Below are 25,895 nucleotides of genomic sequence, written 5' to 3'. Positions count from 1 at the left end.
TTTTCCTTTTGCAACCTATCTCTGCATGGAGCAACTATGCCACCCCATGGGCTCCCGTGCTCACATCCAGTCATGGCTTGGCAGCACACACATAAGGTCCTGCACAGGATCTCCCATTGCACACCTCTTGCAGCAAATTTATTTCCCTTTTATGTTAGCTAGCGCACTGGCTCACAGGTGCTTACTGTGCACTACCTTCTCAGTATGGGTAAGGTTAAAGATTTGCTGCCTGCTGGAAGTGAGCCAGCACATCTAAATCATCGCACCCTGGAGCCTGTCCAGGTTGAAAGGAAGCTTACCCAACTGTTCAACTCCGTTTTTCCACCATTTAAAATTCAGTTTCAGGTGCAAGACAATCAATTCTGGGGATTGTCAAAAAGTTGAAATTAATTTAAGATAAATTTAAAACAGTGAGAGCTGCAGACTTTTAAAACCAATATTTTATTTTACTTGAATGTGCAAATAAATATAAAAAAAACTACATTCAAAGAGCTGGCAAAGCAATTACAAGCCCAAAAGCAAAGATCCTTCAAAAAAATGGAAGAACAAACTCTTGAATCAAGGTCGTGCTAGCAGACACACGGCAGTTGAGCTTAAACTCTCAGACATTAGCAAGCCACTCTCAAACCTGCACTGCCTGCTTATTCCGTTCACATCATTTGCTACTATCATTTTTGAGACAATAGCACTGTAAAGGGCAAAAGTCTTACTCAATCTGTTCAGATTATAAATTAAGGTTTAAAAAATAAGGATGCTTAAAAATATCTGAAGTACACTTAAAAATGGGGAGATGGAACAGGACGGTGCACAGGCACATTACCCCTCCCACACCTCGGTACACTTGGAATCAAATGCGTTTTAAGCCACTAGTTGCAACCTATTTTCTAGTAAACATTTTTCTGTATCATAAAACCATAAAGTTTGGCACAGTTGTCATCTCCACTGGAAGACAGCAGAGAGATGAACAGGACTGAGGTGTATTTTGTTGAGCTGTCTGGAAGCAAAAGGGGGACACTGTGCTTTGCATGGGGCTTCTCTCTCTTGCTCCTCCACCCAGCCCTCGCATAAGCTATATGACATGGTCAGCGTCTTTCATCACTTATTGGAACAAGAGCAGGAGAAAAACCTTCAGATCATTTCAGTTACCAAAATCTAAGAGACCCAGACAACAAGAACATGAGTTCCTGATGAAAAGTCTTCTGCTGGCAGTGGTTGTGCAAGTGGCCACGAATGCCAGAGACTGGCCTCCCTCCCTCCTACAGATGATTTTGCAAAAAAAGACAAAGAGTCAGTACAGTTTCCTATTAAATGTACCCCAAAGGCCAATTTTTCTACTGTCAAGTGAGACAATTGCAAAACAAAATGTTGTACAGCGGAAATAACCCAGGACAAATTCTACAGGCTGTTACTTAGGTCTGGCAGAAATTATAACCTAAAAATCAAAGCCACAAAAAAAAGATCGGGGTGGGGGGTTATTCCCCCAAAAGCCAGGAAAAAGTTGGAAGCAGAGCTGAGAAGAGGCTGGACCTGCCTCAAGACACGATGTTTGTCATACACTCCATGACAGTGTGCTTGCCCTTGGCCCCTGAAAAACAAGAGCAAAGTCACAGCGGGGCTACAGGACAAACACAACTGAATTTTCAATAGATTAAGTCGGACAATTGACATAGTGTTCTGCATGATTCAGGGGAGGTTTTTTGCTAGGTTTCACGTCAAAAAACTTTGATAGAAGTACAGACGGTTCAGTGGAAAAGCTTGTCTGCGATGGTTGCGGCTGGATCTCCTACTGCCCATTACAGATTTCCATGTGTCACTGCAAATCCAGCATCTGTGCTGAGCCAGCAGAAACAGGGAAGTCGCCGGGAGAACCCGCCCATCCGGTGCAAACGCTGTGCTGCGAGAGCTCCATCTACTGATGGGATTTCAGTGGTTTAACCCAGCAGAACCACGGAGTCCGGGCATGCACAAGGAAAGCAAAAGCGCCTGAGAACGCAGTCTCCAGAGGCTGCCAGTCAACATGCAAAATACAAACCCCAAAATAAAACAGGCCAGACCTCGCGATGGGTATTCCTCCTCACGCACACGCTCCAAGCAGCTCCAGATCTGAGAAGGCAGAGTCTGCAGCGGGTCGTAAGTTCATAAAGCAACAAGACGGGATCCGGTGCGTGTCTGCAGAGGGGTGGCTGATAGGCCTAGGCCTCGTCTCCGTCACCCATTAGCCAGTCTCGCACTACATCTGCGCTGCAAAAGGCTCTCTCGCCTAGCACTGTAGCTCAGAGAGTTTCTTTCCCTTAGTTTATGCTCAAAAAGACTTAGTCGATCAATGAAAGTTAGTGTTTAGTATGCTATTCACCCTTGATCAGTTTTGGCATTTTCCTCACCAGAGCACCAGTAACAAATACTGCATTCGTTGCCTTATTAGTACACACAGATAATGAAGCAGCCCATCGAGGGGCTAGCGATCTGTACCAGGTGCTCTTAGCCCCGCCGGCACTCAGAGGTTATGTCGAAGAGTTCTGCAGGCTCCAAGACGGCAAATTCAGGAAGATAGGGAACGTCAAACCCTTCAAAGTGGAAGCAGCTGCCAGCATCTGCTCGAACACCAGCCCAGCTCCATCTCTCCAACAAAGCCACTAGTGGTAGTTCACCCAGAGCCTGACCTCCTCGCTCAGCCTTCCAGTGCTGGCTGGTCAGCAGTGGCCTAAAGCTAGAAAACTACTAAAAAGTGTGTGGCAATGCCAAGAGCCCTCTTCCCATAAAGCTTTTAAGTCTCTTCATGATGGCTGGAGGATTACACTGCAAGGAAACAAGTCTATGCCATATGGAAAACACATCATAATCCAAAGTAAAATGCTGTTTGGATAAATATCGTTAATACATACATTGCATTCCCACCACTATTCTCAGAGTAAATGTGTTTCACCAGCAATGCTCCTACTTGTCTTTGTCCCAGGAACAAATCTCTGCTCACGGTGAAGCTGGACGGCGACTGTACTGAACTCTGTATCTGTTCACTGGGACCCCATGGACATTCACCGTCTCACAGGTTGTTTTACAGGGCACCATCTCCTCGTCTTCGTCACCCATTAGCCAGTCTTGCACTACATCAACTGCCTCCATGGTCACGTTCTCTTCTAGCCACCTGCTGTGCCACTCTTCAAACTGCTGGTGATGCTTTAGCAGCACCATCGGCTGTACCTGAAAGAAGGACAGTAAAGATCACAGAGAGGTTTCTGGGGGAGGAACCAAAACCCTTACCTCCTTGTACCTCCGAGATGCACATGCTTTACAAGACAATACCAACAGTAAAACAGAAAAACGCATACCTGCATTTAAAGATCTCTGTTTCTTAATGTTTGCCACTCCCCCTTAACATTTGCATGGTAAAGAAAAGGCTGCTAAACTAAACCAAAGTACAGAGCATTTACCAGCTCTCCTCCGTGTTTCATCCAACACAGACTAGTAACTTCTGGGTGTAGTTTGCAGGAATTCAGCCACAAGACTTCTTATCGGTACCTGTCTTTTGGCTCACATCCTCAACCTCTGCTACTGCCTGAGCTGCAGAGACAGAAATAGGAGATGCACCTGCTTGGCTCGGCAGAGAGCTCCCCGCCTGTACATGTAATCCTCCGAGTTCATGATGAACATCATTTTGTGGGTGTTGAGCTTGAACCGGCAGTCCACGTTGCAGGCACTTTCCACCCCAATCAGCCTCTTCCAGGAGCTCTTCACTTCGCTGCGCAGAGCTCTCACTTGCTTACACTGCCACTTGCGAAACTTTTTGAGATTTCTAGATCGAAACAAGGATTATGAAGCACATGTCACACTTGGTTATTTATTCTCTTATGCTAGCAGAGCTGACAGCACAAGTATGAAATCTGTATTTCCACATTTAGTTTTCATACTTTCTCCAGGATCTTCCACCACTCGCCCTGACAAATATTTAGGGAAACGGGAACAAATTATATCTCCAGTTCCTCCCAGAAGGGACCGCTTAGACAATTCCACTCCATTTTGAACAGTTTCACGAGCAAACCTCAAAGCAGTGGTGGTAATTTTTTTCTTCAGCATTCTTATGCAGTGCACTGGACTACAGCAGCCCCCTTGGACCTCAAAGATGAGTGCATTCTCCCCAGAGTTGCTTGTATGGCACATCACCTAGAATCACTGCCACAAATGCAGAGAGGAGCAGTACCAGCTGCTGCAGGTATGACTCAGGACAGGGAACACACTCACCTTTGCAGAAAGACTGGTTTCAGTAAGAAGCCATCATTCTGGTTGTTCGGAGCTCCTTCCACCCCAACGTACTGCTCCATGTAGTTAGCCAGGTGCTACAAGAGAGACCAATTTCAAGTCAGATTTCACTCTCATCAAGACAAACAGTTCTGCAAAGAATGAGTTTATTTCCAAGCTGCTTCTTATGAAGCTGATTCATGTTCAAACTCTTGTACTAACATACCCGTTTCTGTCAATGACCACAGCCCCACATGTAATCTTCCCACCTCCCAGGTACATTTATTCTCCTGGCAAAGTCTCACATTTGGGAACAAGAAAGCAGGAAAGCATTCTTAGACATCTGCTTTGTCTGTAGTACAGCAGACTCCACAGTCACTGTGATATTACCTGGACCTCCACAGGATCTTCTGTCTGGGTTTCCTCCGTATCCAGAAGCTCAATGGTCATGATCACCTGTCCTTTCCGCTGAAGAAACATCACCTGTAATACAGTTACAGGCACAAGACATTGGCCACACAGGTTCACAATAAAATGCTGTATAATCACAGGAAGTTATTTGGACAACAAACATGAGCTAGGAGAGAAGTAAGCAGCAGGGCTTTCCAGTGAGCCAGTATACCACTTCCCCGTCTATGCTCTGGTTTTGGTACCTTCTTTCCATATTGTGGCCTTGGAGCTTCCAAACCCATTTTCCCCAGGTAAAGTGGCACAGTCACTTGATGAAGTTCCCTGGCAGCAAGTTCTTACCTTGAAACAGTTCTCATCTGCCATGCAACGTTCAGCCTTCCACTGATAGCTGGTTTCCTTTGCTGCCCGGACACACCTAGAGGATAAGTTACCTCCAGCAGCACCTCGCTTCCTTTCGTTCAAGTAGAGCTCAACAACCTTCAAGCAGATGTCATCGCTCACTAGATGGTGAAGCTTCCATTAAAAAAGGGGGAATTCAGTCAGCAAGTCTGGGCCAAGAGTTAACTCTAGTGCGTTATGAAAGGAGCACAAAACTCAGCACAGCATCACACCTCAGATGAAGCAGCAAATTTTTAACTTCAGAGACTTCACACATTTCACTCCCTTTTTCACTACTTTGCAATAAAATTAACAGAGAAGAGTGAGGGGCAGATGTGCCTTAACTGTAACAAAACTGCAATTAGAAAACAGATTTGAGTAAAAAGGCGTGGACTCTTTTCTTTTTTTCTTTTTTTTTTCTTTCCCCCCACCCCCTTAGATGTATTTTGGGAATGACAGAATTTTGAAAAGACCGGAGCTCAAAAAATGTTGGAAAAAGCAAGGTAAAATAACCCCTCCCATGTACTCCCTGTGCTGAAGCTGAACTATCTCACTGAACTTCTGTTAGTGTTTTCCCTACGTATATAGTTTTTCTACAAACCTGCTCTAATTTTACTGAGGCCTTGCATTACAAGGTACTGTGAGAAACCTATCTGTCTATAGAAGGGAGATGGGCAGCCCCCCAGACACACAGCACAGCCATCAAATTAGTTACCTGGCGTACAATATTCTGCACCAGTTTGTCCATAGTAAAGCCGATATAGGCATGGATAGTGAACATCTCCCGCAGAGTATCCTCGTACTGCGTTGGGTCAATATTCCCATCCAGCAGACTCCTCACCATATCCAGGAAAGCCGGGTAGTACTCCTCCAGTTCCACCTCACCTGGGCAGGGGAAAAGTGCAGTGACTTTAATGCATGGAAGAGGCAGAGGGAAGTCAACAGATACAAAGGACAGTGCTGCTAAAGAACTGTGACATTCAGTCTTGAGAACATGCCTACCAAGAGAAAGTTCAGCCTTAAGGAGCGCTGACTGTAACAGTCGTGCACTTCCAGGACTGCCTTGAGTAGTTACCTATTTCCTTGTGGAGCTGTTTACATTTCAAATCAAAGTAAAAGATTAATACAGTGAGATACCAGAGAACATCTGACAAGAGTGGGCCAGCGTGAAGTCTCTACGAACTACACGTGACAGCCCTCAGAAGATAAATACAAACTAGCTATTCTGTTCAATTAGCTATGTCCACAAATCACAAACATAGTGGAGGTTTGCACCTCTACATTCCTTACAGGCTCGCCTGCTGCTCTCAGTTACTCAGACATATAAGACTGACCACTAGCAACCAGAGCATTAAGAAGGGACTATGTGCTGGATTATCCTTACTCGGTTGCTTCAGTCTTAGTTCCATGGCTGGGTCATTGGTTTTTTCTTTTCTTCCTTCACAAAGGAGTTTCTCTCTCTCTTTTTCAGTCCGATATTCTAGAAGCTGCTTCTGAGCTTGACGATAAATCTTTAGGAGCCTTGAGCACAGAGTCTGGTGAAGGCGGAGGAAGAAATACCAATTATTATTGACAAAGAATAGACTGTAAACATCATCCAGAGTGTTGTGGGGCTCAGCAGCTGTAACATCACAGAAGGTTGCTTTTGCATCCAAAGGACTGCTTGGCGGCCCAGGCACGTGTTTTTTCCGTAGCTCAGGAGTATCCACGTTGGGCCCCTGGTGGTTTTCTCTGTCCTCATCTGTTGATTCTTCAGAAATACTGTGCTCAGGGGGCTGAGAGAAAAACAGCTCAGGTATGAAGTGATGCACTATCTGCCGGATGGTTGCTTGATCCTCCTTTTGGATGGTAGGCTGCCTTTTTACATAATAGCTGATAAGAGATGCTGCATCTTCCAAAATCTGCTTATCTTCATAGATAAAGATAAGATGAGGCTCATTTGTGGATGAACTTCTCCCTTCTGAATGCTGCTCCTGATGCTGCAATCAAGAGACAAATAGATAAAGATCCTTCCAATCCATGCTCAGAGCCATTCCTGCCAGAAGAAATAAGCCAGTATTAACGCTATGCTTCGGACAGTCATTTTTGGCTGAGAACTCTTCAGAGCACTACCACGTCAACAAGGTCCCACGTGCTACGTGAACATCTAGATCATACCATAAATAAAGGGCACACAGGATGGACTATTTACTAGCATACGCACCTCATCATAGACACTCTCAATTTCATTCAGCAAGCTCTTGGAGCGCAAAGCTTTGGTATCATTTTGTTTGAAGTTGACAGCCTGGTGGTCAAGGGACTTCAGGTAGGCTTTCTCATACTGCTCCCGCCAAATTTTGTTGAAGCCTTGCTGGGCCTCCCGCCATTCCTCCTCTTTTGCTTTCAATCTACATAAATGTATAATCTCCTTCAGTTCAAAAAAACAACCACAGAAGTACACACAAAGCATTTTAAATGTAGCCAAACCCGATGCACCAAAGACTTCGCAGTATTCCTGGAAGCAACAAATGAATTGAAAATAGCACCACCACTGAAGAGGAGTTATCTTTTGAAACATCTACAGAAAACCTTTGTTTAAAAATTCTGTATCAGTTTCTCGAAGAAGCCGGGTGAACACAAAGGAATGGGAATTACCTCTTAAGCACAACAGGGACTGCAGTAACTGGGTTTTTCTTAAGACTTTCAATGATCTCTGGTGCTTTATCACCATAGATGCGATAGATGGCCCTGCGCTGGATCACTTCTGACGTTCCTCCTAAGCAATCATCCAGTCGAAATTTCTCCTGATCCTCTTGAGTCAGTCGTGACAGTTTTTTCTGCACACTCTCCAGCACACGTATAGTGGCTAAATTGGTCTCCAAGACAACATCCAACTGTTAAAAAGAGTTCACAAGAGGCAGTGTGAGAACAGGCACAGCAGGAAAATGGGAGACCAGCCGTTCCAGGTTTGTGGCATAAGCTCCACTGGGTGGAGCTAAGAAGCATCAGCAAGGTTTCTTACTGGAAAATATACCTCCACCAGTTCTCCCGAAAGTAATGTGCTTTTTAGATCTGGACTCATGCCTAAAAAGAGCTATTAAGACTCCAAGCAAATGGAAAACACCAAACTCTAGCTTGAACCAATAAATGCTAATAGAACTTTCAGTAATTGGCCACCAATTAATTCAGGGAAAATTGTTATAGCGTGAAGTTTTGCTTTCAGAGGAGGCAGGCAGGCAGAACGGAAGCTCAGTAGCAGAGGTACCTCAAAGCGCTCATCTTCACAGCGGTGCAACTGCTCCTCGTAAGGAGTCTTCTTGGAGCTGACAAAAGTGGAGTCCTCAGACCAGGATGGAAATGAAACCCAGGTATCATTTAACACCTGTAACAGTGCAGAGGTAACAATGAACAGAGCCTTATGAACCCAGAGCTGTTCACACGGGGTCTGAAACTCCTCTGTTTTACTTTTGCACACTTCTTCCCTGAGTTTCTATTGAACATTTCAGAGCCAGTTCACAGGTCACTGTCACGACTGCTCCTCAGGTGATTAGAGGTCTGTGTGCCAGTGGAATGGCTCTTGAGCATGGATTGCAAGGAACTGTGCCCAGAAAGCTTGAAAGAACCTTTTCTGTCATCTCACAAACCAGAGAGACCACTCTGCAGTACTCAGCAACCGTAAGTAAAGGAGACAAGAGCTGCCAACAACAGCAGGAGGTGGGAGCACCTGCGCTGCAGATGCCTGCTCTCAGCGAGAACAGTGCCTAACACACTGTCTCACAGTGCGCTTTCAGGAGAAAAACCGTTTCTAAAGGCCATACTGGTCCACTCCTAGAAAATTAATTTCAGGCCATTTCATATTCTTTTCTGTCTATAGGAATAATGTGTGTATGCACACAGACTCAAAAGACATTAAAGATGCAATGTGAGATGCATTTAAATAAAATCAGCAAAATGCATGTGGATAATCTTATTGCAATAAATTGGGTAAGTAACTGATGTGAGATTAAAGCTGGCTAGTCAGTAATAAAGAGGGGAATGCACATGCAGAAGCTGTAGCACTAACGACCCCACTTCAATTTATGTAAGCGCAAAGTGTGTTAAGGGTTGATCCCAAAATACCTCCTTGCAAATGGCTGTTCTTCCACTGCACTTTGGCTGCTGATAGGTTTTTGGGAGAGCCCGGTAACTTGATCCTATGCGTTTGCAGGAAGCATAATCAATTTCCCGACTCATTCCATCCCCAGATCGGTCGCTCAGTGGAGAAGCAAATGAAAGCTCTTTCACACCAAGAAAGGACTTGAACTGTGCAAAGAGTTCGGGGAATTTCCTTCAAAAACACAAGTAAGCGTATTTTCTTATTTCACTCTGACAGTTTTAAGGTGGCTAATGTGTGTCATAAAAGTGAGGGAGAAAAACTAAACAATTCAGCATCGCGGTCAGAAATCTTTCACCAAGTTTTACATCTGTTATCATTCTCTCTCAATTACTTTAGGGGGTTTTTTTGACTTAAAGCAGGAAAATAATTTCCCTCCTCCCCTTATTCCAGTACTCCCCTTAACTGCCTGAGGAGTCACTGATCCTTGCCGTGTGACTCTCCCTCTTCTGCTGGAAGGCAAACGGCACAAGAGGCTCGCATCAGAGCTAGAACTATTTCTCCTTTTCACAGCTCTGTTCTGAGATTTCATGTTTAAACCTGTATTATATTTTCAGAGATTAGAACAGGGAGTAGGAACAGATACCACTCTCCAGAATTCATGATACGCTCTGCCCCCAGTGATTTTGTGTAACATCAGGTAGTCTGCTGCTTGTGACAATTTCAACCGGATACACAATTTCAACCAGATACACAGTCACAGGAAAAGATCCTCCTCAAAATGCTCTGTAAGAGCTCTGTAGATATGTTAAAAGATTCAGAATCACAGAACCACACAATGGTTGGGATTGGAAGATCTGGAGATCATTTAGTCCAAGCCCCTGCTAAAGCAGATTCACCTAGAGCAGGTTGCACAGGATCGCATTCAGGCAGGTTTTGAGTATCTCCACAGAAGGAGACTCCACAACCTCTCTGGGCAGCCTGTTCCAGATTCAGACTTTATTAGTCCTCTTTACAGATTAGCCTTCAATTTCTTGCACAGTAAACCTAGATACCTAGGAGATACTTCTGAAGTTAAATCCAGAACTTCAGTAACAAAGTTCATTACCCAAAAGTAACAGAGCAAGACCTAAAAAGTACAACACAGCAAAAAAGATAGTAACTTACCCTAAAAATGGTGTAACTAGCTGGAGCAACTCCGAGCCAGAGACCAACTCTTGGTTGAAGAGAGCAATGCACCGGAGAAAATTTTCGTAGACTTCCTGACTCTTTAGCACCCTACGCACCTAAAGCACAATTTGGAGAGAAATGATCGGATCACTTGAACACCACTTTTATTTAGTTTATATTCTAAGTAGTCTGAACCAGGGGTACAGTGACAAACCTCTGTCTACACTGCAACATAAAAAGAGAATATGCATAAAAATGCCCAGTTTCAAACAATAATCTGGTAACCACAGAAGGCATCCATGGTACAGATGGTACGTGAGGAAACATGACTGAAAAATAGAGAAAAACATGTCTGTAAGAGACCAGTATTCTGGAAAAGGTTAATTAGCCATTTCTATTAATCTTCAAAACCCACCTATTTGCTCTTTACTTGGTCTGTCTTTCTCTACCACTTGAAAAGTCAGGCAACTGACACACAGATTGTACAGAAAACCAGGCCATTAATAACCACAGAAATGGTTTGAAATAAGTCCACAGAATGTGAGATCAGGCCAAATACTGACCTTGTCAAAGAAAGAAAACTCTTGCAGTGTTCCATATTTTCCCACTGTCGCTACAGACAGATCTTTGGTACCTCGCAGTTTCATTTTCTTCTGTTAAAAGAACAAGTAGTTATACTTAAGTGTTGTGACTCAAATGCTATCAAATTCCACTTCACTGACATACAACAGCTCTCTGCAAAGGCTGAAACTCTGTATTTCCCAAATAAGTCATCTAGCACTGCTGTGTCAAGCCCTCCACAGCAATCTCTATCAAATGACTCCCAGCTAAGAAGAAGCAACAAAAAGGATCACTTGAGAAGGAATTCCAAAGAAAGATTTCTTTGTAGAAGCAATAAATTGTCCCTTTCCATGGCCAATACTTAGCACAGAAGCTCTTGATATTTAGTATTCAACATATTAGCACACATATCTAAGCACACTTTAAAAATTCCCTTTTCCTATGGTAATTGTTATTTTTAAAATACCTTTGAAATTTTGTTTCTTGTACCTAACACTTACATACCTCAAAGATGCTGCTCATTACAACTTTATCTCAGCAATTATCTAAACACAATAAGTAATATCAGGTTATTTCTAAGTTTTTACTTGATAAAAGATACCTTTGCTGGGCCAGAAACAGGACGCAAGAGCAGTGGTCTGGATCGCTTTTTGCTGTGTTCCAGATTCTTGTCATGCTCGGTTTTCTGGACACTGTTCACTTCACAGGGTCCATTTCCTGTGAACTTAAGTAAATAAATGAGTTCAATGTTCTGCTCTCAACTGGCACACAGGAAGAATCCCGTGTATCTGAACGGGACACAGAGCATGTAGTTAAACCACCAGTTCTGCGAAATTCCAAACAATGAAGAAGAGGAGAGTTATCTACTGGCTGTATGTTTTTCCACAATGTTTTGCATCCCTGTTCTCCATACAAAAAAAGAGCATTCAATATTCTGCCTTGTCCTAAACACACACATACCAAAGACCTTTTAGCCTCTGGGAGGAACTGTCCAAACTCAGAAAGAAGATCCTCCTGTCCCCTGAACAGATTTGCTACTTCAGTAAACACTTCTTCTTCTGACATGCCTCGAAAGGGTCGGCCTTTAGTGTTCAGCTGTTCTTTCTGAAAAGATACGCATAGATGTATTCAAAACCACACCTCACTCTGCAAGAAAACTCATCAACTCTGTAACAGCTCAAAACCATATGCTATGCAAATCAAGTAACTGTCAGAGAGCCCAAGGTTCTTACAGTGCATCACTTCACACAGAATATCACTATATCAACCAAAGGTTAGCAAAGACAAATCTAGGTATGACCCCTTTACGCTGCAGAGCCTGGGAAGTTGTACAATTTTCACACTTTTGTCATTCATGTGAATATCCATGAGGCAATTGTTGGACAAAGGATAGCGCTCGGGAACTGTATAAGCCTGTTTAACAGGCAAACATTTTCATTTGGTAACAACTAGTCAATCACCTACAGCACAAACCAACAGTCTCTTATATGGAAGACTTTTTACCTGGTAAGTATGAAGAATTTCTAAAAAGGATCTGTAAATTTCTGGATGGTCAAGGAAACGTGTTTTGATCTTATTCACGTAACTGATAGCATTATTGAACTCTACAGAGTCAGACTCCAAAGGAATTTGGGATTTATCTTCTTTGTATGGAAGCTGTTGCCTAAACTCCTCCGAACAGTCACTGTGATTGTGCGAATTCTCCTGGGAGTAATGCAACAACAGCCCGCTGCCAGGGAGCGCGCTGGGAACAGGCTCCGAGGGCACCTAGTGGCAGACACACAAGACAGTGACTTGTACAGAAACACAGGGCCAAGCTCAACAACAATCTAGCATCAGTATTTTCAAGCTGTTTAGCTAAAAAAGATTACTACAAAAAAAAAAAAAAAAGATTTAATCAGCCAGTAAATTTCCCTACCTGGTTTATTAATACCATCAGTTAAAAAAAAAAAATCCTGTAAGTCGTACCTGGCTAATGAACCATCTGACTCATTAGTGCTTTTGACTGTCACTGCATTATCCGCTCACTTGAGAGGGTGACCCAAACAACACACTCTGCAGCTTCTGTTACTGTTGTTTTGTTCAGAGGAATTGTCAGTTTTAAGAAACATATTAATACATACGGCTTTTAAAGGTGCTAAATTTCCAAGCAACAGAGATCTAAGGGAACTGAGATCTAAAAGATATTTACTGCTACTAATTAAGAGTTAAACCACAGGTTTATCAGTAGAATTCAGGTTAATAGCTCTATTTCAGCCTCCACAACCACATAACAGCAAAAAAGGAGCAGAGGCTAATATGTATCCATCTGTATTACAGCAGAGGTCTTTCACTGCAGGATGTGAACAATTGCATGGCAATACCTGACGGGTATTTTTTGCCTGTTGCCGATTTCTCAGTGGGAGACTGAAAGTGTGATTCTTCCAGGGTCTCTTTTCGAAATTTGTCAGTACACACACCATGTATTGAGAATCTCTATAAATATGTCAAGCCAATTACAATTTCAGTTTTCAAATCTGAATGAAGTATTTGAATTGGCACTTTATGCAGGGATATCATTCTTGTGGAAGCTAAACTAACAACTGATATATATTTAAATTTGTATTATACCCATTACCATAGACTTTGAAAACCATGCAAAAACTTTGGCAACAATGCAATACACATTAATCTGCGTAGCCTAAACTGCGCAATATACGTGTACAGCGACACATGTAACAGCATTTATTTAGAGAATATGAGCTCTATAACCTACCTGACTATTCAAAGGTGACTGTATACTTAACTTCCCATTCTTTGGAATTTCTATCCTGTAGCCCAGAGGGAGGAAAGCATTGAATCCTACAATGAGGTCGGGATGCTCATGGAAAAGCTGTGAAACACGTCGGATTACTCCAGGTGTGTCAATGCTAAAATTGATAAGAGTTTGTTACTTGTGTCCAAATCAGAAATACAAGTTAAACCCAGAAAATTATAGAGGTGTGCAAAGCATCTGGCTTCTTAGAGATGCAATTTTTAACAAGCAATTTTGGGAAACTCAGACCTAGAAATTAGCCCCAACAGAGAGAACGACCACGGCAGCCTCATACTGGGGGTGTTATCCACACAGAGGAGATGTGAGTGTGCAGGTTACCCAGACCAGGCAAGGCAGCCGTCCCCGCTAGGGCTGAAAGGTAACAGAGGGGCTGTGCATGCAGGCTTCTTCACTCATTTCAGAGTGGGAAGTAAAAATAGAATTGCCTTTTCCTGTGGATTCTCTCTGGAAAATGATGAGATGGACAGAGAGAATCCACCTTCAGCGTCTAGTGAGTGCACTACTGGGGAACAGGCCAGCAGGGCAGCCTGTATGTCTGTGGAGGTGGAAAGATGGTGTGAAGCATGGGGGATCCTGCAAAGGTAGAGGGACCCCTGCAAAGGCCAGAAAGATGGTGTGAAGTGTGGGGGACCACGCAAAGGCAGAGGGACCCCCACAAAGGCAGAGGAGCTCCCCGGAGCAGACCTGGGGTGCAGGGCCTGGGCTTACCTCTGGCTTTTGAACTCTTTCATGATCTCCAGGAAGCCATTGTAGGTGGCAGGATCGCTGCCAAAGCGGATCTTCACCTGGTCCAGGTAGGAAAGTGCATCCTCCACCTGTGGGGTGAGAACGGGGGTGAGGTCCTGAAAGGGGGAATCAGGCCCTGGGGCGCCCCACAGCCCCAGAACGGCAGCAGGGGCACCCCACAGCACTGAGGGAAGTAGGCACAGGCCCCGAGGGGAGCCCCACAGCACTGGGGAAGGGGGAGCAGCACGGGGAGGGGAACACGGGACCAGATGAGGTGGCCCTGAGGAAGGCAGGCCCCAGGGAGGCACCATCGTCCCGGGGAAGGTGGGCCTCACAATGCTGGAGGAGGATGGCAAAGCACCGGGAGGCGGGGGGGCGGGGGGCACCGTACCGGGGAGAGGGACACAGCTCCCGGGGGAGGGTGCCCGCGGGAGCAGGGCACAGCCAGGCGGGGGAGGGGGGGTACAAGCCCGGGGGGGGGGGGGGGGGGGGGGCGGTGCTCACGGTGCCAGGGGAGGAGGGCGCAGACCCCTGGGGAACCCCACGGTGCGGGGGGAGGACTGCGGGGGTGCCCCACAGCACCGGGGGGAGAAGGCCGCGGGACACCCCACCGTACCGGAGGGGAGGTGCGGGGCAGGTAGGGCCTCCCCGGGGGCTGGGGGTGGGTGGGGGGGGGGGGTGTTGGTGGTGTCGAGAAGCGGCCCTCTGCGGGGAGGGGGAAAGGGAAAAATCCCGACGATCCCAAAGGGGGCGGCCGCCGGGGCGGTCGCCTCACTCACATGCACCGGCAACTTCTCCTGCGCCGCGGCCCGGCCGCCGCCGCCCCAGCGCGGGGCGCTGCCCCCCCGGCCGCCGCCGCCGCCGCCGCCCCCCGCCGCCATGTTGGGAGTCGGGCAGCAGCGCTAGCCCCCCCGGCCCCCCCGTCAGCGCGTCTGCGTCACCGCGCACGGCGCCGCCCGCCCCGCCCAGCCCGGCCCCGGCCCGCAGCCCCGGCCCAGCCCCTTCCCGGCCGCCGTCGATGCCACCCGGCAGCGCGCCGGTAGCGCGCGCTGCTTCCGGTCCGTGCACCCGCCGCGGCGGGAACCGCGCTGAGGCGGCCGCGGGAGATGGGGCGGCCCCTGTGAGCGGCCTGAAGGAGGGAGGGCAGCACCGGAGGCTGGGGGGGTGGGGGTCCGGGGGCGTGGCGCCGGGGCTGGAGCTGAGCCCCGAAGGAGGCAGCGGCGGGCTGGGCCCCGGTGGGACTGGCGGGAAGGCCGAACCCCCGGCTGGGTTGCGACCGACGGCCCGCAGAGCTCTAGTGCCGGCCGGGTGTAACGCGGGGCTCCAGGGCTGCCGTTGGTTTCTTTGTTTGTTTGCGGGTTTTTTTTTCTTAATTACCTCAGGAGGTGATCGTTCGGTTTGCCACAGCAGCAGTACTGCACCGAGGTGTCAATAGGCTCAATAACCACAACAAGGGAGTTTCAACGATGTTTAATATTGTAATTCTAAGACACTGATGCAAAAGACTAGAAAGAGAAACCCATAGGCTCAATCCTGCGTGTTTAGGCTGGTTTATCCTATTAATCTTTGCTTTTTACACCACTGAACAGCTCTGAGAGGGCTTGCTGGTGGGAAGCAGGCTCCCAGAAGAATTTTCTCGGCTGTATTGTTGCTTGAGTTTTCCCTCTCATTCTTTCTGGATTTTACTGTACACATTGCCATGGTGTTCTGGAGTGGGTTATGCCGAGGAAGGGTGGTCTTGGGACAGCGAAACTGAGGGAAGGTGTTAAAGAAATTTTAGTAGATGTAATTGCTTAACGATTACCTAGATTGTCGTTGATAAATAATGCTTTGTTTTACTAACCACTGTGTAAATTAACTGAAGCAAGGAGTCCACAGTTCCTCCTGAAGACAGTTTGTGATGAGAACTAACTAAAACCAACTCTATAGTTTGGACAAAGACCAAGGAACAACTGAGTCTGTGTGAAGAGAGAAGGTAAAAAGTTCAGGGTGAGGGAGACTACCAAGCCTTCATCCCCACAACCACCATCAAGAGGCACCACGCAAGTGCAGTTGGGAGGGACTTACGGAAATTACTTCTTGGAACTAATTTTAATATGAAGCGGGGCTAGGTTATGAATATGTATAGGCATATTTGGAAACCTTATGTATATGCAACATTTGATTGTATAAATTGAGGCAAGTTGTTGCTCCATGTGCGCATGGTGGGACTACCCCCGCCCCCCCGTGCTGCAAAATTCTCACGAATGGTACAACCAATTTTTGTTATTACAACAAATCTGTCTGCAGTTGGTACATTTCTGTGAGCGGCTGTGTACGCACGTGCACTGTACAGCCAGCAAGGCACCTGTGGGAAGCATGCTCAGAATAAAGTATTTACTGTGTAGTGGGATTGTATTTAAAATACACCGCTTCCTTCAAATGGTCCCTTGTCACCAGACAGTTTGAACTCAGTAAAACTGGGTCATGTGAAGAGCAAGGGTGAGAGGGGAAAAAATAAACCATGCTGCTTATAGCATTATAGATGATTCGTTTAATAGAAACTTACCGAAACCTTTCTTGCCTTGCCCTTAAACTTTGTGCTGATACTTGAACCCAGAATATATTTCTCTACTATGTGCTGGAATACCCCAGCTGTAGCCTTGCAATTGCAGCTTGCAGGCACAATGAAGGATTCTCGTTGTTGCCAGCATTTCACAATTACTCACCATTGGAACATCCCAGCGTGTAATGGACTGATCCAGCAATCCAGTGTCCAAGTACTTACCGTCTTTTGAGAAGCATGCACAGCAAATGCCTTTCAGAAGAGATGTGGGCTGAAAACGGATTGTTAAGGTTAGACTGTTGTGCTGGTAAATGTGGGTTGAAGTGAGGATGCCTTAGAGTATTCAGTAGTTATTCAGTGCTTAAGAATAGAGGTAGTAAATAAAGATTTTTACAAGAGTGATCCTGGAAGGAGGATGGAAGAAGGTATCACAAAATAAAGCCCTGATAGCTATACAGCAAAGAGCTTAGTGTAACTGTACAAAAGCCCATTATCCCACCTATGGAAAGGAATAGCTCAGACGCGTCCATAGTGTATTGTCAGGTGAAAGAGTAACAGCATTGGCCCAGCCTCCATCATTTATGCTTTTTCCCCTACTGTGTTCTCCTGAGCTGGCCCAGTTTACCCCTTCTGTTGCTATTGTTAACTTGTGAAGTCTCATTCTCTTCGCTGGTTCGTGTCATCTAGCTTGCACTGGCTAAATGAGCAGTAATAAGCTGTAGATAAGTAACTCCTATGACTTAAGTTTAGTGTCAGAGCGGTGTTAACAGCACTTACTCACTTAAGACAGCATCAACACCTTGATGGTGTATCTAGATATAAGGATGCTTTAAAATCAGACCTAGGTCCTGAGAATACCTTGCTGCCTGTCAGTTTGCACAGCTATATACAGGATTTGGGGATTCTCTCTGGGAGCTGGGAATCCTGTCAGCTGGATCCTCCCTGACAGCTCAGGGCAGTAATTGACTATTGATGCCATGTTACCACTGTAGTACCTTATGATAGCACATCTTGTGTTCCCGCTGACAGAACTCCAAGTCCCAGAGACACCGCAGGGAATCTTCAGAGCCACTGAGTGCCTGCTGCTCTCCGTGGCTGCTTTCCAAACAGGAGATCTGGCTTCTGTGACCTTCCAAAGGAAACACTTGGGCCCAAGGGCAGTCATAAAGGAATACGTCCCTGCTAGTCATGCCATAGAGGACGCTGTAATCTGCAAGGACAGCCACTATGGAAATCAGAGTGGCAGGGATATGAGTTTTAAAGGTGTAGGTGGGCCTGTCAATCACTGGGCATGGATCTGCAGGGCTAATATCCAGCAGGAGGACTAAATTATCATTATCATATGCTATGGCAAGCTGCATTTCCTGCTTGTTGATAGCCATGCTGTTGACTGGTTTCTGTGACTCTGGAGGTGGGATGCATGCTACATCCTGCCTGGAGTTCAGTGGAAAGATAAGGACTGTTCCAGACACAAGTCCTTGTGAAAAAGAGCTGGTTTTGCTCAGCTATTTCCAGGCATCTCACTTGGGCAGAGCTGTCCAGTGTGTCACACACTTGACCTGTAAAACAGAAGGAAATCGGCAAGACTGTTCTTACTCCAACCGCATGCAACTGTCATCCCTCAGATGAGGCTTGTGATTGACTTCTTGACTGTGAAATAATTTGCATGTTATTCATATTTCCAGTTTTCCCTTGTCATAATAAGCTATTCTAGGCAGAAACTTGGAAGAGGAGATTAAAAAGCTCTCCAAGCCTGAAACAGATTTTCCTAAATCTCATACTTAGAAAAAGCAGAAAGGAGCAGATTATGCTCGTCATATGCTCAGAAAGCTAACCCTGCCTTTGCTGCCTCTATGAGCTGTTTTGTTTCTATTCTACCCCATATGCAGGCTTAATTTAATGCAATATTTCTAAGATGCAGTTCACCTTCTGTGGTGTTCCAGATGATGACTTTATGTGTGTCTTCAGGCTGGGTAAAATAGACATAGTTACCCCAGTGCAGCTGGTATTTAGGACAGGCACCAAGGTTTTCTGCTGATGATTGTGAGGTTCCACACTCCTACATATGGTGCATGGTGGGAGGCAGAAACCAAAGTGCAGTCACACAGGTCTAAGAGTGTTACTGGTGCTCCCATGCCATCCAGCATATCCGTCAGCAACTCCCGGTCTGATAAACTCCACACCTGGGAAAAGTTGCTGGGGGTGGGGGGGAGGAATCATCAGTGCCTGAGCTGCTTTTTCCTTAGTTCTGTTTAAGAGGTAAAACAGTATACCTTAACTAACTTGAACAGAAACATAAATCAAAGAATAACATCCTAATACTAGAAGGCAAAACATTGCATTCTTACTCTAAAACAAATGTGCAAAGCACCCGGAGCCATTCAGCCCACTTGCTTCCTTTACTCTGGAAGCTGTCTAGTTGCATGTGTTGGACTGTGCTGGCTGTTCACCTCTTTCTTTGGCAAGAGATGGTGCTCTAGATGTTGCATATTCCATCTGGCTCCTGCTCACAAATGGGCAACAGGGCAGCTTTTAGGAGTTCAAATATGAAATGTTTCAGAAATGTATTTCAGGCCTCAGGTGTACACAGGCTTGAGTCTGGCCCTCTAAATGGATCAAGTGCTCTCCATTCAGTGTCAAAAATAAAAGAACAGAAAGTCTTGAAGCAATAAAGGGTCATTTTTTAGAGCTGTGGCGGTAGTAGAGACATGCTCAGAACTACAAATCCAACCCCCAGACAGTTTGCTGGGGAGCAGGACAACCCTTTTTACTGGATCAGGGGCACATTCTGTAAGCTGGATTTGAAAGAGATGTTTCTGATTGGCAAGTTGCCCAGCCTTCCTCCTTCCCTCCCTGGATAGATGGAGCCTGAGAACCAGTAACAATGACGCTGTTGCCAGCAGAGATAACAGCCATATGAAGTGCTCCTTCATGTTCCAGATTTGGTGCCAGGAACCTGTGGAATCCCTTTGGGTCTGCCAGGTACACTTGCACATACTTCTCAAAGCCTAAACCAATAAAATTTAGTTAATGATTTATTGATCTGAGGAAGTCTCTAATCCCCTTCAACACCATGTCCTTATGCATATGATTTAATTCCTGTATTTCTTCAAAGGTAAGCCCAAAGAGCAGCAAATCATCATGCCAGCTGAAGTCCTTTTCAATACTTAGATCTCACTTACTCGCTTCAGAAAGGGCTCCCGGTACACAGGCAATGTTCTGACTTCTTCACAAAAAGAAGTTCATCAAATCTTTGTTACATCCTTAGGCACAATAGTTAAATAAGGCCAAGAAAATGGGAAATTCCACATGCTGGCCTCTTTTAAAGAGTGTGGGAGAGCAGCTGTTGCCAACACTTTTCCTAAGGAATGGGTGCTATTGAACCTGCAGCAATAATGGACTTAACCTTCTGATGTTATCACAAAGCAAACCCTTCCAGGAAGCTTCTCTAGCAGACTGTTTCCATCAGAAGGGATCTACACAAAAATAAGGCAAGAGTAAGACATGAAGCTAGGAGAGCTGCCCCTCTCATGAAGGAAAGAGGGTAAATTAGCAATGAAATTTAATTTGGCCGCATGGTATCGGGCAAAGCTATAAAGTGCAGTGCGACAGAAAGCGTTGTGCTTGTTCATTTGGGAACTAGGATTTGGAAGTCTGAGGAGGATGCTCTCTGCTCTAAATGGGGCAGGAAGGCCCGTTGATTACCAGATCTGTTGTCTGGCTCAGTAAACCTCTGAATATTCTATGAAAATACAAGAATTATTGTAAGCAAGTCGAACAGATAGACATGTGCCATGGATAGAGACCCCCAGTAAATCCCACTATCATCTTCCCTTGCTTCTGGATCAGGACGCTGCACATTGGTGTTTTTTCCTGTAGCCCTGCGAGCTGATATTTGGATCTCAGGTTGCCAGTGTTGCTGTTCCACAGACTCAGCATTCCTCCTTCAGACACAGTCATCATAACCAGCCTTGGGCTGAATACTGCAAAACACATCCATGCATCTGGTGCCTCTCCAGAAATCTGGAAGATGGGTGTTCTGCTGTCTCCAGGTGCCAAGCACTGACCTAGTAAAGAGGTGTCGTGGTTTAATCACGGCTGGCAACCAAGCACCATGCAGCCAGCTGCTCACTCCCCCTCACTCAGAGGGATGGAGAGGCGAATCGGAAAAGGAATGTAAAAGTCAAGGTTTGAGATAAGAACAATCTAATAATTTAAACAGAATAAAGAGGTAAGAACAACAATAATAATAGCAAAATGGAAAGGTGGGGAAAAAGGGTAAAGCAAAAGTTGTGCACGCAAGCAAAGCAAAGCAGGGAATTCATTCACCAGTTCCCATGGGCAGGCAGGTGTTCGGCCATCCCCAGGAAAGCCGGGCTCCATCACATGTAATGATTACTCGGGAAGACAAATGCCATAATGCCAGATGTCCCCCCCTTCCTCCTTCTTCCCCCAGTTTATATACTCAGCATGACGTCATATGGTATGGAATACCTCTCTGACTAGTTTGGGTCACCCGTCCTGGCCGTGTCCCCTCCCAATTTCCTGTGCCCCTCCAGCCCTCTCACTGGCAGGGGCTTGATTTAGTATAAACATCACCCAGCAACAACTAAAACCATCAGTGTCCTATCAACATTGTTCTCACATCAGAGCCAAAATCCAGCACTGTACTAACTACTAAGAAGAAAATTAACCTATCCCAGCTGAAACCAGGACAAGAGGTGGCAAAAGAGATGGGAGTAGTGAGGACTGAGGCAGCTTTTCTGTTTACAGCATTCAGCATTGTGGCTGTAACTTCTAAAGTTCTTGTTCTTTCAGCACACTTTAAGTTAAACCTGGGCACACCTTTGTATTTGAGGAAGAATATACAATCATGTGCCCCTCATTCACGTGAAGGTGATGTGAGGGCTGTTCTTCAGTACGCGTTTATTATTCTGGATAATAAACCTTGCTCTGCCAGAAATCAGATTCCAGATGTGCAGACGGTGATCAGGTTCCTTTTCCAAACACTTTCACACACCTCACCTCAGCTGTAAAATAAGACAAGGATTCACAAAATGAGGGACTCTCAGTGCTTTCAGCAATTGGAAAAGGCTGGCAGCTGGGAGGTGCCTGTGTGCCTACAGCTCAAGGATCACCAAGCTCTCGGAGCTCTTTTCCGACATGAATAGAGCTTTCCAACTACACAAAGTGGTGAAGGCTCACCAGAATGTCCAGGAAGGGTGTGCAGCGTCTCAAAAATGTCCATATTCCAGATGAGCATTGAGCTATCCTGGGAACCTGCCACAAGCAGCTGGTAATCAGAACTAAGTGCCATCACTGTGACACCTGCCGTGATACACAGAGAAGAGAGGCTATTCTTGATACCACAGACAAAAAGGAACCATTTGGAGATTGTTAATATGCTGTGTTTCCCCAGGTGGAACCCCTCTATAAGTGTCTGAACCCCGTATTCTGTGCCAAGAGCAAGATTAGGTTCCCTCAGATATATCTAAGTCAGTGTGTTCCTTTGTTGTCCTGATGACAAAATGAGCCACTTTGTCCTCATTTGTTGAAGCTGTTGTGAACGGGACTGGTGCATGACTGAACACAAAGGCAAATGGACCTTTCTCCTGCCTTTGTGTAAAGCTTACAGGCAAAACTATTTCTACAGAAAGAGACATTCTCTCATTCTTGCTCTGTTTATTATGTTTCTTGGATCTCGTTCATAACAGATGGATAATTAGATATATGCTTGGGCTGTATCTGTCCCCAGGACTAATCCCTACCTTTGAGGAATCTGGTGAGCATCATGTGTAGGGGCCTACTGGGTGGCTGGAGAAAGCCACGTAGTGGCATGAGAACAGGATAGGGACAGACGCTGCACCAGCTTAGACACTGCTGACACAGGTCCCCGATTACCTCTGTGTAAGAAGGCATGAAAAAAAGAAGCCTGGCCAACAATTCTGTGTATATTACTCTTGCTCCTAAGACGGCAGAGACAAAAGCAGTTTAGACCATGACTCTGCTGGGCCTGTGAGAGCTACCATAGTTGTATTTTATGTGATGTACAGTGTGTAATCAACGCAGCTGACTTTATCTGGCCAGGCACTTACCGTGTAAAACCTGGTAAAACGTAACGGTGTGGCAGGATTTTTCCCTTGAGGGAGGAGTGGATATTCTGAGAAGACAGAGGAACAGCGCTGTGTACCGTGTCCTCTGGTTAGCTCTCAAGCTGCCAGAGAATCCAGGTAGCTAACAGGCGCTTCTACTAGATATGGGGCAACAGGCGCTTTGGTTGTGGCAAACCACTCTAATAGAAGAAATCTCAGCTTCCCGTGCAGGGGCCCTGCCAGAATGAGGCATTTAAGAGTCTTTTGATGGATCCCAGAACAGAGAATTTTGACGCTGGTTTTAATTCCTCAGAAAAGTACTTTTACTTGGAAAGGAAAATTTCAGTTCTTTTCTCTGGCAAACATTTGTGTCACGCTTTGTCACTCTGACATAGCTGTTAGTTCAGGGCTGTGTGTACTGCTGACTGCAGGCTTCAAAAGGAGAAGGGTGTGCTGCACCAGGCATCGTTCTGGACAGCTGATGCAGTCAGTACACATGGTAAAATCAACATCACTCTCTATTCCAGAGGCAATCATTTTACAGTGATCCAGTTCATATTCCCTGCAAGAAGAAATGCTATTACAGCAGAGAACATCAGCCCTGAGATTGTGCAATTATTCTGAAAAGACTGGGATAAAAAAATGCTTTTTTTTTTTTGAAGGAGGGGACAGAAGGGTTAATGGCCACTAGCAGTGGAACTAGGGCTCTTGCTGAGGAAGTGGAGGGCTCCCATGTCACAGTTCCTTTACTGGCCTCTTAAATGCTCTTTTCTTTTAAAATTGTTAGATTTTTTAATGTTTTCTTCACAGTGTTTGGAAGATCTAGATAATTCATCTACTAAAGGAGTGTGGTGATAATTCTAGGGTAACAGTTCATAACAGTTAGCTTATTCCTCTTGTTCAAGCTTCCTCCTCACAGCACTTGCTGATGCAGAAAGGTTGATTCTTACCTGTGGCTGTAGGCATGAAGCATGCCTCTGCAGAGCACTGTATTCCTGCTCTTGCCCAGTCCTTATCCAGCACATCCCGATTTAGCTCCTCAGTTCATCCAGCATTCAGTAAATGAAATAGCAATTCACTGAACTTGTCAGATTTGCAACAGTATCAGAGAACCAGAGTGGCTGAGGGGCTCCCTAGGAGTAACCAGAACAGTGGATTTGGGATATGGCTTGTGGATTAATCTGCTTCCACAACTTAGTGCTAGGTACTATCACATGGTATGCCAGACAGGAAAGCAATGAAAGTCCTGGCAGTGCTGTTAGTAGGAAATGTTTTTCATGACTCATGCTACAATCTAAGGCAGCTGTGTATTTTTTCTTGTTAAATTCCTCATGCTACAATCTAAGGCAGACTGTCTCTCTGCAGATGTGAATAATAAATTACTTACTTCCTTGTTGCAGTAGCCTTTTGCATGTGTGAAGACTGCATGACAACATTTGTAAAATTACTTTAGATCTCCTTGGTTGGAGATACCTCTTTAAAAAAATAAAATATATATGAATAGTGTTATTTACTATTATTTCCATTGTCTTCTGGTTTCAGTCCCCGACAAGCAGTGTGGAGACACAGAGCCCTGGTCCAGAGCTTACAGGTATGGAAATGCCTGCTGATATTCCTCACCTTCCTGTCAGCGTTCAAGGTCCTGCTAAAGTGTGGTGACATAAGAGGTTTCTTCATTGCACAGCTCCAAGTCCCCTTGAATAAATCTGCCAGGAGAAAATGCCTCTTGATTTGATCTTGTTTTGATAGATAATGATTCTGCATCATTTCAACAGACTGCTTGGGAAGGGAAAAGATACACTGGAACCTATCTTGAGCTGGTTTTTTTCCTGACTGACAGAGTTTAAAAATGGAGAGGAGCCTAAGCAGGGTGCCCAAAAGCCCAGGATGGGAACATCCCATACTCAGAGGTTTGGCTTCTCATTCTCTAAGAGTACCCGTGTGCAGAGCAAAGAAGGGTGAGGCCATCTGCCTTCTGTTCTGCCAGGCACTCTCTCATGACACTGCGGAGCCGTGACCAGTGGAGAGGAGGAAGGCACAGGACAGTTTTACTTGAAGGAAGGCGACAGCGGTGAATCTTCGAGAGAACTTCATCATCAAGGGATAAAATGTCCTTCAGCTCCATGTCTGACAGCCCATTTCTGCAAGTGAAGTATGATATGTGAAAGGCAATTATCTATTCTCCTCCTTACTACCATTTGGTCAGCGAGTAATAGGACTGTCTCAAGACTAAATTTCCTTGAACAAAAACTGAAGAGATCTTCAAGACTCGGTCCAAACGGCTCAGTCACCATTACATCGTAGTCCCCTCCAGCTCCACACCACTTAATTGTGGGAACACCCACTAGAAAAAAAGAAACCGTTTATTCAGTATAACAATTTGATTTATATACAAATCTTCAAGGCTCCCAAGATGAATTCTAAGAGGGTTATGACTGTGAATGTTTGTACTCACAGGGAAGCTCAATGTTTTATGCAACCTTCAGCCAAGGAAAAGGTGAAAAACTTACCTTCGCTGAACACTTCATCATCTGTAAGCTGCCCATCCTTAGCATAAAGGACTCCAAATTTAAAATTCACAGGTCCCTGAGAAATAAAACCAAATATTATAGGACAAACAGACAATCAAACAAAAGACCTAAAATAATGTTTCCTCTAAGGACTTTTATATCTTTTGTATACATCCTACACACGGGAATATACACTTCATACCAGCTCCATTACATGCTCAAGTAGCAGATACCTAGAAATTTACTTTTGATTATAGTTTTGATTATAGGTTATGAATTTTATGATATTACTAAGTTGTTCATCTATTAATACGATTATTATGCCGGTGCTTAAAATTATTTTCGATCTCATATGTTGCACAGAAATACCACATTTTCTTAC

General features: G+C 45.3%; 2 protein-coding genes across 3 annotated transcripts; both read right to left on the bottom strand.

Moving 5' to 3' along the window:
* Positions 1 to 422: 422 nt before the first annotated feature.
* On the bottom strand, positions 423 to 15,267 carry SIN3B (SIN3 transcription regulator family member B). Of its 2 annotated transcripts, none has more exons than XM_037386744.1 (19): positions 15,146 to 15,267; positions 14,349 to 14,455; positions 13,581 to 13,734; positions 12,329 to 12,592; positions 11,786 to 11,929; positions 11,427 to 11,549; positions 10,828 to 10,917; positions 10,262 to 10,380; positions 9,121 to 9,328; positions 8,267 to 8,383; positions 7,657 to 7,895; positions 7,226 to 7,409; positions 6,407 to 7,001; positions 5,738 to 5,907; positions 4,984 to 5,157; positions 4,624 to 4,716; positions 4,237 to 4,331; positions 3,586 to 3,790; positions 423 to 3,198 (listed from the first exon to the last, which is right to left on the bottom strand). In XM_037386744.1, exons 1-19 carry the CDS (start codon positions 15,245 to 15,247, stop codon positions 2,968 to 2,970), a joined length of 3,414 nt encoding a protein of 1,137 aa, XP_037242641.1. In that variant the 5' UTR covers positions 15,248 to 15,267; the 3' UTR covers positions 423 to 2,967. The 2 variants fall into 2 exon arrangements, 1 of the variants encoding a protein (XP_037242641.1); XR_005104079.1 differs by having other exon boundaries at positions 3,082 to 3,198; positions 3,429 to 3,790.
* Positions 15,268 to 15,815: 548 nt separating this feature from the next.
* NWD1 (NACHT and WD repeat domain containing 1) lies at positions 15,816 to 25,176 on the bottom strand (the record flags this gene model as incomplete). The annotated part of the gene is given in 18 exon segments (XM_037382516.1): positions 15,816 to 16,118; positions 17,075 to 17,182; positions 17,907 to 18,389; positions 18,391 to 18,470; positions 18,838 to 18,911; positions 18,913 to 19,120; positions 19,695 to 19,919; positions 20,676 to 20,946; positions 20,949 to 20,978; positions 21,757 to 21,809; positions 21,812 to 21,903; positions 21,905 to 22,040; positions 22,117 to 22,265; positions 22,670 to 22,902; positions 23,910 to 24,091; positions 24,094 to 24,136; positions 24,624 to 24,925; positions 24,927 to 25,176. Coding segments are annotated over 18 exon segments (3,120 nt in total), but the record flags the coding sequence as incomplete, so codon positions are not given.
* Between the last annotated feature and the right edge of the window lie 719 nt (positions 25,177 to 25,895).

The sequence above is a fragment of the Falco rusticolus genome, chromosome 4 (genome assembly GCF_015220075.1).
Source record: "Falco rusticolus isolate bFalRus1 chromosome 4, bFalRus1.pri, whole genome shotgun sequence".
Lineage (NCBI taxonomy): Eukaryota > Metazoa > Chordata > Aves > Falconiformes > Falconidae > Falco > Falco rusticolus.
This window is presented reverse-complemented; position numbering and strand designations above follow the sequence as displayed.

Excerpts from the sequence above, each read along its gene's own strand:
- SIN3B (XM_037386744.1), bottom strand. The coding sequence starts at position 15,247 with ATGGCGGCGGGGGGCGGCGGCGGCGGCGGCGGCCGGGGGGGCAGCGCC. Across the intron at positions 8,384-9,120 it reads GAACAGCCATTTGCAAGGAG|GTGTTAAATGATACCTGGGT; the intron begins GTATTTTGGGAT and ends GCACTGTTACAG. Across the intron at positions 3,199-3,585 it reads CTCTCTGCCGAGCCAAGCAG|GTACAGCCGATGGTGCTGCT; the intron begins GTGCATCTCCTA and ends TCCTTCTTTCAG.